This window comes from Elephantulus edwardii, unplaced genomic scaffold (genome assembly GCF_000299155.1).
Source record: "Elephantulus edwardii isolate Elephantulus edwardi_28Jun2011 unplaced genomic scaffold, EleEdw1.0 scaffold00095, whole genome shotgun sequence".
NCBI lineage: Eukaryota > Metazoa > Chordata > Mammalia > Macroscelidea > Macroscelididae > Elephantulus > Elephantulus edwardii.
Window position 1 is genome coordinate 8,509,150 of NW_006399845.1, and position 16,483 is coordinate 8,525,632.

At 43.5% G+C, this 16,483-nt stretch overlaps 1 protein-coding gene across 1 annotated transcript in view; it reads left to right on the plus strand.

The window, feature by feature from the left end:
- PCDH12 (protocadherin 12) overlaps nucleotides 1-8,783 on the plus strand; it is a 30,644-nt gene extending 21,861 nt beyond the window's left edge. Inside the window, exon 4 of the mRNA XM_006891198.1 lies at nucleotides 8,368-8,783. Coding sequence (XP_006891260.1) covers nucleotides 8,368-8,783 — 416 coding nt within the window. The remainder of the gene's footprint in view (nucleotides 1-8,367) is intronic.
- The last annotated feature ends 7,700 nt before the right edge of the window (nucleotides 8,784-16,483 follow it).

Sequence of the window (16,483 nt, forward strand, 5' to 3'; positions counted from 1 at the left end):
AGAGTCCAAATTGGCAGCACAACTCCTTACCACTAAGCCACCAGAGCTCCCTTGATCCATCCTTACACACCTGTTATTAATTCCCTTTGATCATGATAAATTCTTTTTATATGATGTTGGATTCTATTGACTAGGATTTTGATAGGAATTTCTGCATCAAGTTCATGAGGGATATTGGTCTAGAATTTTTCCTTTTTAGTGGTGTCGTTCTCGGGCTTTGTATGGAGGTTATACTTACTTCACAGAATAAATTCAGGAGTAGTAAATATTTTTCTATATGCCAAAATAGTTTGAGTAGAATTGAGATCAGGTCTTCTCTTGAAGATGTATTCATGACGGTTCAATTTCTTCTTCTGTGAAAGGTGTGTTTGGATTTTATCTCTATTAGTTTGAGTAGGCAATGAGTTTCTAAAAATGTGTTTATTTCCTTCTAGGCTTTCAAATTTGTTGGAAATAAATTTACTTTCCCCTAGATTTTGAAATTTCTTTGTACTATTCCATTATTATCCTTTATATTCCCATTGGTTCCATTGTGACATGACCAATTTTATTCCTTATTCATGTTGTTTGCATGTTCTCCTTTCTTTCCTTTGTGAGATTTACCTAGGGCTTGCCAATTTTGTTCTTTCAAAGAACCAACTTCTAGTCCTTTTAATTCTTTCTATTGTTTTCCCTTGCATTGTAATCTGAGACTATGTTTTGTAATATTTCAATGTTTTTCAATTTATTGAGGTTTATTTTATTACCTAACTATGGTCTATTCTGGAGAATATTCCACATGCACTTGAGAAGAATGTATATTGTGCTCTTGTTGGACATGTTATATATATGCTTATGAGATCAAGCTAGTTAATTGCATTGTTTTATTCTTCTGTGTCTTTGTTGAGTTTCTTTCTAGTGACTATGTCTTTCATTGTAAATATTGTACTGAAGTCCCCATCTATCATTTTAAAACTATTTTCCTCTTCAAACCTGTTGAAGTTTGATTTCTGTATCTTGTGGCTCTGTCACCAGGTGCATAGATATTGATTATAATTCTGTACTCTTGTTCAGTTAACCTATTGCTCATTATATAATGCCCTTCCATATCTCTTATGCTGGTATTGAAGTCTATTTTATCAGAAATTAATATTGCTACTCCTGCTCTTCTTTGCCATTTGTTTATATTTTTTTTCCCACCCTTTGATTTTTAGTCCATCTTTGTCCTTGTGTCTAAAGTGTGTCTCTTACACATTGGTGGACCCTGTTTTCTAATCCATTTGCTACTCTTTTTCTCTTGACTGGTGTATTTAATCCATTTGCATTTGTTGTTGTTGTTGTTGTTAGATGTCCTCTGGTACGACTCAGAGCAACCCAATGAACAACAGATCTGTACACTGCCCTGTTCTGTGCCATCCTCATCATCTCTGACACACTTAATTCTGTTGCTACAATCACTGTGACAATACACTTCATTGAGGAATTTCTCTCCTTCCTTGAGCCTACAGCTTTCTAAACATGATGTCCCTTTCTAAGCAATAGCCCTGGCATTATCAATAGGTATGGTCTTATTGTCCTAATTTTTTCCATATTCTTTGTGTATGTGTGTGTGTGTTGCTGATTTCTTTGTTCCATCTGTTTTCTATGCTGAGTTCATTTTGTATAGGGATTTTAAAATCATTTCCTTCATTGCTATTGTTTTGAGGTATACTAACTCTTTGTGGTTTCCTCCTTTTTATTTTGAAAAGAAGGCTTATTAATTTACTTGGAAGTTATTCGGCAAATTACTATTTTCTTCCCAACTCTGAATTTCACTTTATATTGAAATCTCTTTTACTTTTTGTACATTTAGAAGTTCTACACTTCATACTCCTTTTTTTATAGAAGTTATCCTCATTTGTGGACTGAAACCTCTGGTTTCCTATTTCGAGCCTGCTATGTTTATTGTATTTTTGTGTGGTTTTTTGCCTAGGTCAGTTTCTGAATGTTCTTATGGATGTTATTTTGAATTGTTGTCTGTTGTTCATTGTTGTCTCTTCACTCAAATAACTCCCTTTAGATTTAAATTCCCTTAGTTTCTGTTTATCTGGAAATTTCATTGTCATATTTGAGGGACAGTTTTCCTGGGAATACAATTTGTGATTGGCAATTCTTTTTCTTTCAGAATTTTACATAAGCCATCTTAATGCCTTTTTCTCTGCATGGTTTCTGCTGAGGAATCATAACTTAGTCTTATTGGTTCTATTTTGTGGGAGCTGTACTCAGTATTCTTTGTCTTTTATTTTGGAAAATATGATGCTGATATGCGGTGGGATATGCCGTGGGATTCTTTTGGGATCTGTTTATGGTTCACTCAGCTTCTTGATTAGGTATTTTCTGGTTTTCCAAAATATTTGGAAAGTTTTCTTCCAGGAAATTTTCAATCTCTCCCAGTCTAAGGAGCATTGAGTGGTGGGACACCCAGGCTGGTACAGTTTCTGCTCACCTGAGATGAGCAAAGGCTAGCCTCTCTGGCTAGGGATGACGTTCTAGCCAGTCAAAGGGATGGGTGATGTCAGAGATGACGAACATGAAGAAATAGTGATTGCTGATCTTAAATGCTCCAGGATTGTACATGCTGAGGAAGATATACTACTCCAAATGTGACCGCAGTATAATCCAAGCAAGGGTGTCTTGTAACAGTCAAGGACCCCAGTCAGAGGTGGTACTGCCACTAATATGGTGGCTGACTACACCCCAGGAACAGCACAGTGGGGTAATTTCCAAAAGGGAGACTCTGGATGTTGAGGTCTTGTGCATGCTCCTGGGCCAGATCCAAAATAGCACACACCTGTCCTCAGGTGGAGCTGGGATATACCAGAGGAACACTCCCATCCATCCACTCCCTGATCTCCAGAATGGCACACAAAGGGGAAGAACCTTTCCTGGTGAGAGTTAGTGGCTAATGTGGATACCACTGCAGTCTCTGGTTCCCACACCACACAGACAGTTATTCAAAATAACAGTGCTGCCATAGCTGCTCAATTCAGTAGCCACTAGCCATATATTACCATTTACATTTTAAATAAACAACAATTAAAAAAAATCTAGTTCTTCACTCACACGAGTCACATCTCAAATTCTTAGTAGCTAATATATGACTAGTGGCTACCACTAATGTATCCATAGAAAGTTTTAAAGGACAGCATTAGCTAAACTCTAGAACTATTTTAATAATAGCCATTTGAGCAATGGTTAGCCCTAATTGAGAAGTACTATAAACATAAAATACGCTCCAGATTTTGAAGACTTAGTTTAAAAGAGAATGTAAAGCATCTCGTTTTAATTTTAAAAATAATGATCACATGATAAAATGATGGTGTATTGGTTAGATGAAGTAATAAGTGAAGTAGCAAAAATATCTAAAATTTTACCTGTTTCTTCTTGTTGTTGTTGTTGCTTTGTGCCGTCGAGTCACCTGCGACACATAGCGACCCTATGTACAACAGCCCTAAACTCCGCTCTGTCCTGTGCCAATCGCACTGTCTCTGACACTCCCATCCCAATTATCCCAGTCACTGAATCAATCCACCTCATAGAGGGCCTTCCTCTCCTGCGCCGTCCCTCCACCCTCCCAAGCATGATGTCCCTCTCCAAGGACCGGTCCCTCCTCACAACATGTCCAAAGTATGTTAGACGGAGCCTCAGAATCATTGCCTCCAAGGAGCCAGCCGGTTTAACTCTTTCCAGGACAAATCTGTTTGTTTTCCTAGCAGTCCATGGTATTCTCAATACTCTTCTCCAGCACCACAGCTCAAAGACATCAATTCTCCTTCTATCCTCCCTGGTCATTGTCCAACTCTCTGATGCATAACAAGTGATTGCGAAGACCATAGACTGTATCAGACGCACCTTAGTCTCCAGAGAGACACCATTGCTCTTCAGTACTTTGGAGAGGTCCCTAACAGCAGACTTCCCCATGGTAATGCGCCTTTTAATTTTCTGGCTGCTGGTGCCAAGACTGTTGACTGTGGAGCCAAGCAAGCTAAAGCTGTGTACAATCTCAATCTCTTCACCATCCATACTGATGCTGCCAATTGGTCCAGTGGTGAGAATCTTTGTCTTCTTGACATTGAGCCTCAATCCATATTGTAGGCTGCAGTCCTTGACCCTCTGCAGCAGGCGCTTCAGGTCCTCTTCAGTTTCAGCAAGCAGGGTTGTGTCATCCGCATAGCGCAGGTTGTTGATAAATCATCCACCAATCTTGACCCCACATTTCTCCTCATAGAGCCCAACCTCCCTGATAATCTGTTCTGCATATAGGTTGAAAAGGTATGGAGATAGGATGCATCCTGGCATTGTATTGGTCATCTCTAGGCTTGAACCTGTATGCAGTGTTCTCACAGCCTCCCCAGCACAACAGGCTTAGTAGGAAAGAAGAGGCAGTTGGGGGGCGAGGGGCAGGGATATATCTATAAGAAGTGGGCGGAGGAGGAGGATAGAGGAGGGAACCTGGGGAAGAAAAAGCCTTTCCTGTTAACAAGGCTGGATTGTGATGAAGTTGTGAGAACCTGAGACTGGGGCCTTAACTACTTTAAATAAATGCTTATGGGCTGATGGTCATATTGTTGCATGAGCTCATCAATAGGATAAATACTGCTCAAACTAATTGCCCTATCATCTAACTCATAATTGACCCAGCACTGGTTTTCTGAGGCTATACAGAGAAGACTGCCCATCTTTCTCCTGAGGTGCCCTAGGTAGATTTGAAACTGCCAGATATTGTGGCTTTTGGATTAGCAACACAACTCCTTTCGGGTGGATAAACCACCAGAGCTCCTCGTGAGTACTATTATGTCACCATTTTGAGAGGGGAAAAGAAAGCCCAGAGAGGTTAAGTAATTTTTCCCAAGGTCACATTGCCCGTAAGTGGCAAAGCTGAGAAATCAAACCCAGGTCAGCCCAGTGCCCACCTGCAGCTGGTGGGTGATGCCGAGTGAATTCACTATTCTTCAGTTGCAGTGTTTTCATACACCCCAGTGATTTTCTCATTCCAAGCTTTGCTCTTTCTGAAGCTCTGTGACCCTGTACAAGAAAAGCTTGATTCTATAACACCAAAAGAGTTTTTACCTTATTGCCTCAGAGTCTCAGGAGAATGGAGGTTTACAATTCCCAGGTGTCAAGGGTTAATATTTATGTTCATTCAATCACTCAGCAAACATTCACTAAGTCTCAGGCTGGACTGAAAGGACCGGTAGGGAACCCAGCTCACCTACTGCCTGCATGGTCTAGCACTGACCACACAAGAAGGAGGTCTGTTTATCAGCATAAAAACATAAATACAATTTCAGTAACTTTTTAAAATTATAAAAGCAATGTTTGCAAATGTGGAAAGTAAGGTTTCAGTTATAATTTTGGCATATTGCTTTCCAGGCTTTTTTCTAGTCACCAATTTCAAAGAGCTCATTTTAGCCAGCTCTTGTAGCTTTTGGAGTTCTGCTTGCCTAGTGGTTAGGAGCTGCACTGCTAATCCAAAGGCATGTGGTTTGAATCCACCAGCTGCTCTATGGGAGAAAAATAGTCAAGCTCCTCCCATGTGATTTACTGCCTCTGAAAAACCCCTGGAGAATCAGCTATGAGTCTGTTCTAATTCCATAGTACAGAACAACAGTTTAACATTTTACATAAATGTTAAATAGTGTACTTTTTTGTTTAACTTTTCCCACTATTGTTATAAAAATCTATAACACAAAAAAAAGAAAAAATCTGTAACACATATTTGTCAATTCAGCCTTTTTCACATGTAAAACCTAGTATTATCAATATATTAATTGTTGTTGTTATGTGCCATCAAGTCACCTGCGACTTATAGTGACCCTATGTACTACAGCCCTAAACCATGCTCTATCCTGTGCCAAACTTATTGTCTCTGACACATCTACCCCCTTTACCCCAGTCACTGAATCAATCTATCTAATCAAGGGTCTTCTTCTCCTTTGCTGTCCCTCCACCCTCCCAAGCATGACGTCCCTCTCCAAGAACTGGCCCCTCTTTGCAACATGTCCAAAGTATGTCAGACGAAGCTTCAGAATCCTTGCCTCCAAGGAACAACCTGGTTTAACTCTCTCCAGGACAAACCTGTTCATTCTCTTAGCAATCCATCGTATATTCAATACTCTTCTCCAACACCACAGTTCAAAGGCATCAATTCTCCTTCTATCATTGTCCAGCTATCTGATGTATAGCAAGTGATTGCAAAGACCTTGGCCTGTATCAGGCACACCTTAGTCTCCAGACTGACATCATTGCTCTTCATTACTTTGGAGAGGTCTCTAACAGCAGACTTACCCAATGCAATACATCTTTTCATTTCCTGGCTGTTGGAGCCAAGAGTGTTGTTTGTGGAGCCAAGCAAACTAACGTTGTTTACAATCTCAATCTCTTCACCATCCATACTGATGCTGCCAATTAGCTCAGTGGTGAGAATCTTTGTTTTCTTGATGTTGAGCTTCAATCCATATTGAAAGCTGCAGTCCTTGACCTTCTGCAGCAAGCACTTCAGGTCCTCCTCAGTTTCAGTAAGCAGGGTTGTGTCATCTACATAATGCAGATTGTTGCTGAGTCTTCCTCCAATCCTGATGCCACATTTTTTCTCATACAGCCCAGTCTCCCAGATAATCTGGCCCACATACAGATTGGGAAAAATATGGAGAGAAGACACATCCCTAGCATACATCCTTTCCAATTTTGAATCATGCATTGTTTCCTTGCTCTTTTCTGATGACCGCCTCCTTGTCCAAGTATAGATTTTACATATGCACAATCAAGTGTTCTGGGATTCCCATTCTTCTCAGAGTCAGCCGCAGTTGTGTCCCACACAATCAAACGCCTTTGCATAGTCAATGAAAAACAGGTAGACATTCCTCTGGTGCTCTCTGCTTTTAGCCACGATCCATCTAACTAACATTAGCTATACTATCCCTAGTATCACGGCTTCTTCTAAACCCATCCTGCATATCTGGGAGTTCTCTGTTAATGTACTGTTCCAGTTGGTTTTGGATCATCTTCAGCAGAACCTTGCTTTCGTGTGATATTAATGATATTGTTCGATAATTTCTAAACTCTTTTGGATCGCATTCTTATGATATTAATTTTATTACTGACAAATTTCCCTTTATAAACAGAACCTCATGCTAAACAATGGCACCCTCCTCTCTTTTTCATCTCCCTGGGTGACCACTAGTAAATTTTGGTATCTATTATGCACCTATTCTTGATTAGACAGTTTTTTAATCACAGCTCTTCTACTTCCCTTTCTTCTAACTTGGACTCTACAGTCAGGTTTAGGGCTAGTTGTTTTTTTGTTGGGTTTTTTTTTTTAGACAGGAATTTTATGTGGTGGAGATAAGAAAGAATCACGAAAGTGGGGTTAGCAATCTAGAGGAGAGGGTTTTGGATTTCCTACATATCAGACTGACTTGCCACAGCTGGCCCATTGCCTCTGTCCTTCTCCTAGGACAGCCTACCATCCGGCACTCAGCCCCTCTCAGCATTTCCTGCCTATAGGCTCTGAAACCCAAGGGGGGTTGCTATGAGTAGGAATCAGCTCATAGCTACTAATCGGAATCAACAGTGGGGTTGGCTTTGAAAATGCTTGAGAGTAAAAGGATCTGAGTGTGAGGCCAGAGCAGGCGCCAAGAATTCCAGAGGCCACACTTGGGCACTGGAGCATTCAAGCATGAGAGGGCCAGCTCCTACGGGAGCCAGAGCCCCAGGATGCTTCAAGCACACAGGACTTCAAAGTCATCCCATCTGGGGACAAATCTAGATTTTGTTGTCCAGTCCGTGTGACTTAACTTCTTTCAGCTTCAGTTTCTTCATCTGTAAAATGGAGATAACACCTGAAAGGTTTATGTGAAGGCTAAATGAATAATCATGTGAACTACTTGTCATATAAAAAGCAATCACTGTTCTATGGATGTGAACAGAAGGCTGCACCAAGCCCTATACTCTAGCTTTGGCTAAGAAAAGGGACCGTCCCCTCCCTCTACTCTGCCCCATCTCAGTTAGTGGTGCCCTGAGGAGACAGCTACCTGAGGGGGGTGACAATTCTGGCTGCACATAAATGAGCGGGACACCTGAGCTGACACTCACCACAGACTAAGAAATGCTTGACAAACAGGCCAACTTCTAATTTGAGGCTTCCTGCTCCTGCCTCCTCCCCCCTCAGTGTTTCAGGCAGCCCCCTTCCTGCCCAGCGACCTTCCCTGTCAGAGCCTCTTCCCTCCCTGCCCCCTCTGTCCGCCCTTCTGTCCCTCTGCCATTTCCCTTCCCTCCTTTGTCCTGTCCCTCGCCCGCCCACTGCCTGACCCTGGGGGCGGCCCTCACTGCGTCCCTTCCTCCCTGCAGGCCTGGCCCTGGACCGGCTCAGCGTCCCTGACCCAGCCTGGATGGCGAGGCTGTCACTGCCCCTCACGACCAACTACCGCGACAACGTGTGCTCCCCGGACCTGGAGGCCTCGGAGGAGCCTCGGACTTTCCAGACGTTCGGGAAGGCGGCAGGGCCCGAGCTGAGCCCCGCGGGCACGCAGCTGGCCAGCACCTTCGTTTCGGAGATGAGCTCACTGCTAGAGATGTTGCTGGCGCAGCGCTCCAGCGTGGTGCCCGTGGAGGCCGCCTCCGAGGTGCTGCGGCGGCTCTCAGTCTGCGGCAGGACCCTCAGTCTGGACCTGGCCACCAGCGGGGCTTCGGACGCCGGCAACCAGGCGGGGACAGGTGGAAAAGACGCCGCAGGCAGGCCTGGCGGCAGCAGCAGATGCCTATGAACACACTTTGAGAGTCTCTGAAACCAAGAACGGAGGCCCTAGGAGATATTAGGGAGCCCCAGGTCTGGGGATCCCGCGAGACATGAGATTGTTTCTAAAATCTTTGAAGTCACTGGCCAGAGGCACCCGATAACTTTTAAGTGACCTGTGCTGCCCCTGCAAAGGAGGCAGGGGCCCCAAGCTAACAGTTCTCTGACCAAAGCAAGCTCCCTTGTTAAGGACAGGCTCTGAATTTTTGAGGAAGGGGCAATTAGGACTGAGATAAGTGTTTGCTGGCAAAACACAAGAGTGCAAAGACTCCATCTTCTTGTGGAATAGATGCCCAGAAGTGTCACAAGCAGGAGAAGATGGTCTTTTTTTTTTTCTTTAAATTTATTTTTATTTCATTATTTTTTGTGTGTACCGTCAAATCAGATCTGACTGGTACAGGAGGAGATTGTTCCTCCTTCTCCAGCAGAGCATCTGGTGGATTTGAACCATGCACCTCTGAGACTGTAGTTGCAGCTTCTTGCCACTAGGCCACCAGAGCTCGCCGAGAAGATGGTCTTGTTGAATACTAAGGGGCGGGAAGCTGGATCTTGGGGGCCCCGGACAATGTTCTCGGACCTACCAATAAAGGACAAGCACTGGTATACTCTCCTGTTTGCACTTGTTAAGAGGGAGGCAGGCAGAGTGGGTGAGGGGCCCACTGGCTAATGCACAGTATTAGGAGCACAAATGATGGGCCCATGTGTACTCATGAGTCCACCCCTCTATTGCTACATTATCCAGAAAAACCTGCAGCTCACCTGGAAAACTGGAGCTAAGAAAAGCATAACTATTTATAGAACATTTCTCTAAGTCATGTACCAGGTTTTACAATATGCTTTCATTTAATTTTCACAACAGCTCTGGAAGGGTGGTAATATTATTCACGTTCACAGACAGAAAATTAGTCTAGGAGAGGTTAGGAGCTTTGCCAAAGATTCCTCTCACACAGGCTCGTCCAATACCAAAGCCCATGTCCTTGTCCTTGACCTTGATACTAGATGAGTAGCCAAAGAAAATGGAAAGCTTCCAAAGTTGATCTTTTGCCATAAGTGGACTTTATCTGAGCTTCTTTCAGGAAACACTGTGAAATGAACATTTCCAATGCTGCTCAGGCGTGCATATCTCTGTAAACTCTCGAGCACAAAGCAGGGGGATTTGGGCTCTAGCCTGAGCAGACCTAAGCTTTTGTAGGTCCCTGACCCTCCTCAGCCAGCAGCTCTTCAGGTACAAACGTCATCTTTCCCACCCCACTGTCTGTGGGGAAATCTGCCTCTTATCATAACAGGCTTGCTCTGTGAATTCAGAACAGTGCATGAAATGGGTCTATGAAACGGATAGTGACAGGAGGAGACCTTCCATGGGGAAGAGTGAGTGAAGAAACAGCAAATATTTGCCCAAGGCTCAACCTTATAATTTTACTGGAAATTTCCAAGCATTAAGTCAGCTAGATTCTCAATAGCACAAGACACTCTAGACAGTGTTTCTTCTCTGCTCCTTCTTTTGTCCTCTTTCAGAGCTCAGAACTGATGTCCACAGAAATGGGCCAATCATCTTTTCATCTAAAAACAATGGAAATCAAACATAGCTGAGATGCCGAGTGGCATCGTCATTTTGTTTTACAGATGAGGAAAATGAAGCCCAAAATAATTATGAACTAACTTAAGAGGCAGGGAAGAACTGCGTCTCTGATCACTATCTCTTGGCCTGAGTGAACTTTTTATGTGTGCTTTTCAAACCAGTTCATAGAGCTGTTGGATTCTGAAGGTCAATGAGGAAGGCCAGACAAAGATCAAGGAGGCTGGATCTCTGGGCTCCCACCAGCCCAGGTAGGTGCTGGGCACAAAGTCGACATTTGATGAATGTTTGTTAAATAGATGAATGAATGGATGTATAAATGAATATTCCAAATAGAGACTCTTGTCATTATAGGAGTTCCAGGTCAGATTTTATTAGCTTTTTTAAAGAAAAAAAACTGCATCATGTAAAGTTTCAAGCCACAGCACTTGGGTAGATCATGCTGATCGATGCCCCAGTTACTAGTGAATTTTTGGGGCAAAGCTCATACTGGAGAAGGTATAAGGAGAAGAGATGGGGAGATGTGACCTGAGGACCCTGGAACCCTGGCTGGTGGCTGGACTACTAGGAACACTGGATCACTCTACTTCAGAAGTCTGAAATCTGTAGTCTTTGTGCCTTCTCAATAGGAGGCAACACTTTGTGCATAAGCATTTCTCTGGGCAGATGATACAAAGCTCTCCTCAAATTCTCAAAGGAACATATGACCTGTAAAAGGTTATGCAGCACTGCTATAAGACACTATCAAACCTCTGCAGACATGGGCAATTTTAGTCCCTAAAGAGTCTGAACATTTGTCTATTTCAGCTCTTCATTTTATAGCTAAGGACGAAGAAAGACAGAAATGTTAGATGACTTGCCCAAGGCCACATAGCAGGTTTGTGGTATGTAACTAGTATTTGAATGTGGGATTTAGTAGATGCTCTTCCAAATATATCAAGTGTTCTTTCTTTTTCATTTTTGTTGTTGAGAATATATACCACAGTTGTTTTTGTTGTGTATCATCAAGTCTATTTCTACTCATGTGGCCCTTTAAGACAGAGGATTTCCTAGGCTGAAATCTTTGAGAGCAGATAATTTTCCTCCATGGAATGGCTGTTGTTGTGAGGTGTGCTGAGTCCAGTATGACTCATAGTAACCCTGAGATCTGAACCCTGTCCTGTTCTGTGCCATACTCATCATCTCTGATCTACTTGAGCCCATTACTGCAGTCTCTGTGTCAACCCACCTGGTTGAAGGTCTTCTCCTTCACTGATCCTCCACCTTTTCAAGCATGATGTCTCTTTCCAAGGGACAGCCCCAAAACATGCCCAAAGCATGTGAGATAAAGCTTTGCCATCCTTGTCTCCAAGGTGCACTCTGGCTGCACTTTTTCCAAAACATATCTTTTCATTCTTTTGTCACAATTCAAAGGCATTTATTCTTCTTCTCTCATCTTTGTTCATTGTCTGGCTCTCAGATGCATAGAAAGTGATTGTGACAACTATTACTTGACTCAGATGCACCTTAGTATTTAAACTGACACCATTGCTCCTTAATATTTTGGAGAAGTCCTTAGCAGAAAACTTTCCTAATGCAACACATCTTTTGATTTCTTGACTGCTGGTACCAAGGATGCTGATTGTGGATCCAAGTAAGATAAAATCATTGACCATTATCTATCATGATACTACTTCTTGGCCCAGTGGAAGAGATTTTTATTTCTGTCTTCTCAATTTTGACGCTAGGGAGTTTAAATTGCTGGTTTTGGCTGGCAGCAAAGCCTTTAATCTTTGTCCCACAAGGGATCCTTACATACAACAGAATATATACCAATTCAACAATTTCTGCATGTACAACTCACTGATATTGATTACATTCTTCAAGTCGCCCAGCTATTTTCACTTTCCTTTTCTGAATTATTCTTCCTTATTAACAAAAACTCATTGACCCTAAATTCCTGTCTGGTGTCTAAAGTTGCTGATGTATCACTGATTCTTAATCTTGACATATCAAGGTTGAATTTGGTACATGAGGGGTCTTTGGTAGGACTTCAGAATGGCATACAGATCTGGAGGATGTGCATTTTCTCTAGGGGAAGGAAACAGCACTTCCATCAGGTTTTCAAAGGGATCGGTGTCTTAAATGAGATTTTAAATTACAATCGTCTAGGTCAGCCCTCAGCTCTGCCTCTTCTGCAGAAGCCAGGGGAACTCAAGAGTGCTGGTTCTGAGCCAAAGATCTTTGAGGGGTGGGGGTATGTATGGCTATTGACTACATTTTGCTTGTTTTCTCCCAAACCATGGAACACACCTCCCAGCACACTGATGCGAGCCCCTTTCTCAGCAACAGGCTGAGAATGAAACAGTGCATATAGTGACAGAACTCAGAGTGCTGAACAGGAAGGTTCCAGAAACTTCTTGACCTCAGCCAACATGTCAAAGCTGAGATTTTGGATGACTCAAAACAGTTCCCACCAAGCAGAGCTCTGTCTCATGGGAGACAGAGGGAGCAGGCGAGCCAGCAAGTGCTCAGTTAAATGTCATCTTAATTTGGAAAGCACAGAGGGACTTTTTTTTTAATATCAATAGTCAGCCATTCCTTAGTACCAAGAGTGTAATGCAGTACTCACTCTGAGCCTGGGGGCAGCTTGGAAATTGACAGGCAGTCTCCTTGCCTGTCACCCAGCGTCAGCTTGGCAGCTCACTGACCCCACTTCTCTGGATGGAACAAGAATGAGATGGCAACCACTACCCTTGAGACTCTGGAGAGAATCAGATCTCAAAATGAAGACAGGTAATGTGGGTAGATTTAGCACAGGTCCAGCCTGACAGTGTGCATTCTAGCCCACACTAGGTGACAAGGGCTCTGATGGTGTGGCCCACAGGGAGCCAGTGCTGCTAAACCAAAGGCCACGCCTCTCCTGTGGTCCAAATGCACCCACAGAACTGCCAGAGGAAGATGAGCCATCTCCTTTCTGATTTATGGCCTCAGAGACACACACCCTGCCTGAAGGGTCAGCTATGAGGCAGTTCCAATCTGATGGCAATTGAGTTTCTGCTGATAACAAGAATCAATCACAGCTTAATGAGCAGGGAAAGGAATGATCAGAAAACATTCATGCAATAAATATTTTGTATTTCTTGAACACTTAAGTGCCAGATGTAGCTAGGAACAGTGTGGGGAAGGAGGAGGAGCGTATTATACAGAATCATTCACTAATTTAACAATTATTTGAAGCACCTACTATGTGCTCATTAGACCCAGTACCACAAGTTTGATGGAGAGGTAGAAAGATGCATTACCTCACACACTTAGTCACTGAATAACTATATAGGCTGAACACCAACTACCATGAGTGAACACTCAGTAGTATGTATGTGTGTATATATATAAATATATATTTATGTATAAATATATATGTAAATATATATTTATGTATAAAAATATATATATTTCGATAGATAGATAGCTAGATAGATAGATAGAGTGTATGTATTTATATCTGGTGACCTAGTGGTAAGAAGCTGTGCTGTAATCCTGAAGGTGCATGGAGAAGACATTGGTTTGAATCCACGAGCTTCTCCACAGGAGAAAGATGGGTCTTCTTCTTCTGTGCAATTTAATTGCCTTTGAAAAACCACTGGAGGGTCAGCTATGGTCAGTTCTGACTCGAAGGTACATAACAATAACAATAACAATAACAATATATACTCATAAATGTTTAGGGGGGGCTATAAAGGCCTAGTGGTAAGAAGTGGTGCTGCAATCCCAGAGGCACGCAGTTCAAATCCACCAGCTGCTCTCTGAGAGAAGGATGGGCATTCTCCGCCTGTGTGGTTAAACTGCACCTGAAAACCAACTGGAGTGTCAGTTATGAGTCGGTTCGGACTCAACAGCACACAACAACAATAATACGTGTTTTATTCATTATAATGAATCAATCAGTTGTATTTTCACCCTAATGTCTGGAATCCCTGACAGTGTCCCCAGATAAGGAATGGAGGCGCCCTTTACAAACTCATCAGACCCTGGATCATGGGTTGCTGAGTATCCCGGCCAAGCTGGACCTGCTGACAGGGAGTCACTCCCTTCCCTTCCCTCACATTTCCTCTCCGGGTGCTGACTGATGAAGAACAGTCATTAATAACTGAATTTTAATGGCAGCCGCACAGCCATTCCCAGTCTGCTGATGAAACCTATCCCCTGGGGCAGTATCCAGACCGCAGTGACTGAACAGCCAAGGATTTTTGGTCCCTTGACAACATCTCTCATAACTTCCATCCTTCCCTTTTAAATGAGAAAAGGCCCTTTAAAAGCCCTTCCTTTGAAAATTGGAGAGTTTAACAATATCTCACCCCTTCCTTTAGCACTCCAAATTAAATCACTGTTTAACTTGCAGCAAGGAGAGCTGTACCTAGCTGTCCCCACCGCACCCCTGGTGCCCACACTCTTTCTGAACTACTCCTTGGTTCCCAGGTATGGTCAGGAGGAAGCTATAATCATAGAAGCCAAAATGACATGAGGGGAAAGAGGCTGATGAATGGGACTACTCCCCAAGGAGGGCAGGTGGCCCCCTCAAGCATGCTCTGTAAGCTTCATAAGCGACCTGCAGTGGAATGGGCCTGCTTGGCTTAGCAAGGAAGACATTGGGTTAACCAACTTCTTTACCTTAGGACTTCTTGGAACCTTGAATATGCTGATGTGCTCTGTGAATCTATAAAAAGGGGATGTCTAGTGCAGCGTTTCCCAAACTTATTTGACCACAGAAGCCTTATTTCCCCCGCCCCACCCCCCAGCAGGATTAGTGCACTGCACAGCTTTAAAATTCTGAGCTTTAACCAATGTGTACTGAGCATGGGCCACTGGGCTAAGTAGGCACACTAAGACACAAGACAGAGTCCCCAGTCTCAAGGAGCAGGCATGTGCAAGTCTGTTGGGGGGCAGGCCAGTGTGCAAGGTGGACATGGGTGAGCAGGTAGGAGGGCTGCTGGGGCCAGAGGACTCTCAGAGTATCAGCAGCATCAGCATTAGCTAGAGCTGGGGAGGAGGGGAATTCAGGATACTTCTCCCTCCTCCACACACATTTTTCTCATTCTGAGTTGGAAGGACCCTCCCATTTGAATAGTCACCAGTGGGTCTGGCCCTCTGATCACCCACCCCCACTCTCAATCACATCTATGCTATTGAACCTGGGCTAACATCCAGAAACCAGGGAACAGCTATTCGCAAATTCAGTAATTGGAGTCATTAGCGTTGACTCAGAAATCATTTTTCTCTAAGTCTCTCTCTTGGAGAAGCTTTTAAGACCCTTTAAATTGGTTAATGGAGAGTTTAGAGATGAGGATGGAGCCTCGGCTTTCAGCTCCCCCTGCCCATCACCCTGGCTCTCCCCAACACACTCAAGGGCAACAGTGATGAGATAATCCAATAACTGTTTTATTAAACACTTACACATTTCTGGTACACTCTTCCCAAAGGAGGACCTCAAAATCTACACTCTCCTACCCCAAGGCCCCAGGTGCTCCACCTCCTCTTATTCCCTCACGTTGGTAGAACAGTAATAATGCTTTCATATGAAATTACAATGTAAGCCAGTAGGAAAGAGCCCTGGGCCACAAGTCAGGAAGCCCAGGTTCTCATCCTGCCCTCCCATCTCAGAAAATTGTGTAACCTTGGGCTTCACTCTGCCTTCCTCGGTGAGGTAAGCACCAGACAAGATCCCCTCTACAGGTAGTGAAACGCTGTAAAGGTTTCATTTAACATCCACATCAGCCCAGTAAGGTCGGAGGACAAACACTGTTGCCCTTGCACTAAGGAAAACAATGCAGCAGGTTACTCAAGGGGAGGTGCCCGGCAAGTGGCAGGAGCAGGACTCGCGCCTGTGCCTTCATACACTTTCCTCTTCTCTGCTGTGCCAAGGCCGCTGTTCAATGTTCTTGGGGAGGTGGGTGAGTAACTGTCCTGTTCTGTAGGATCCAAGGTTGTGCCAACTCTGTGTACACACAGGCTCCATCTTCAGGGTTGAAGTACAAAGGTCCCCAAAATCCAAGCATACACATCTAAGCATTTAGATAGGAAAGTCCCTCCTTCCAAATCAATGGAGGAATGAAAAT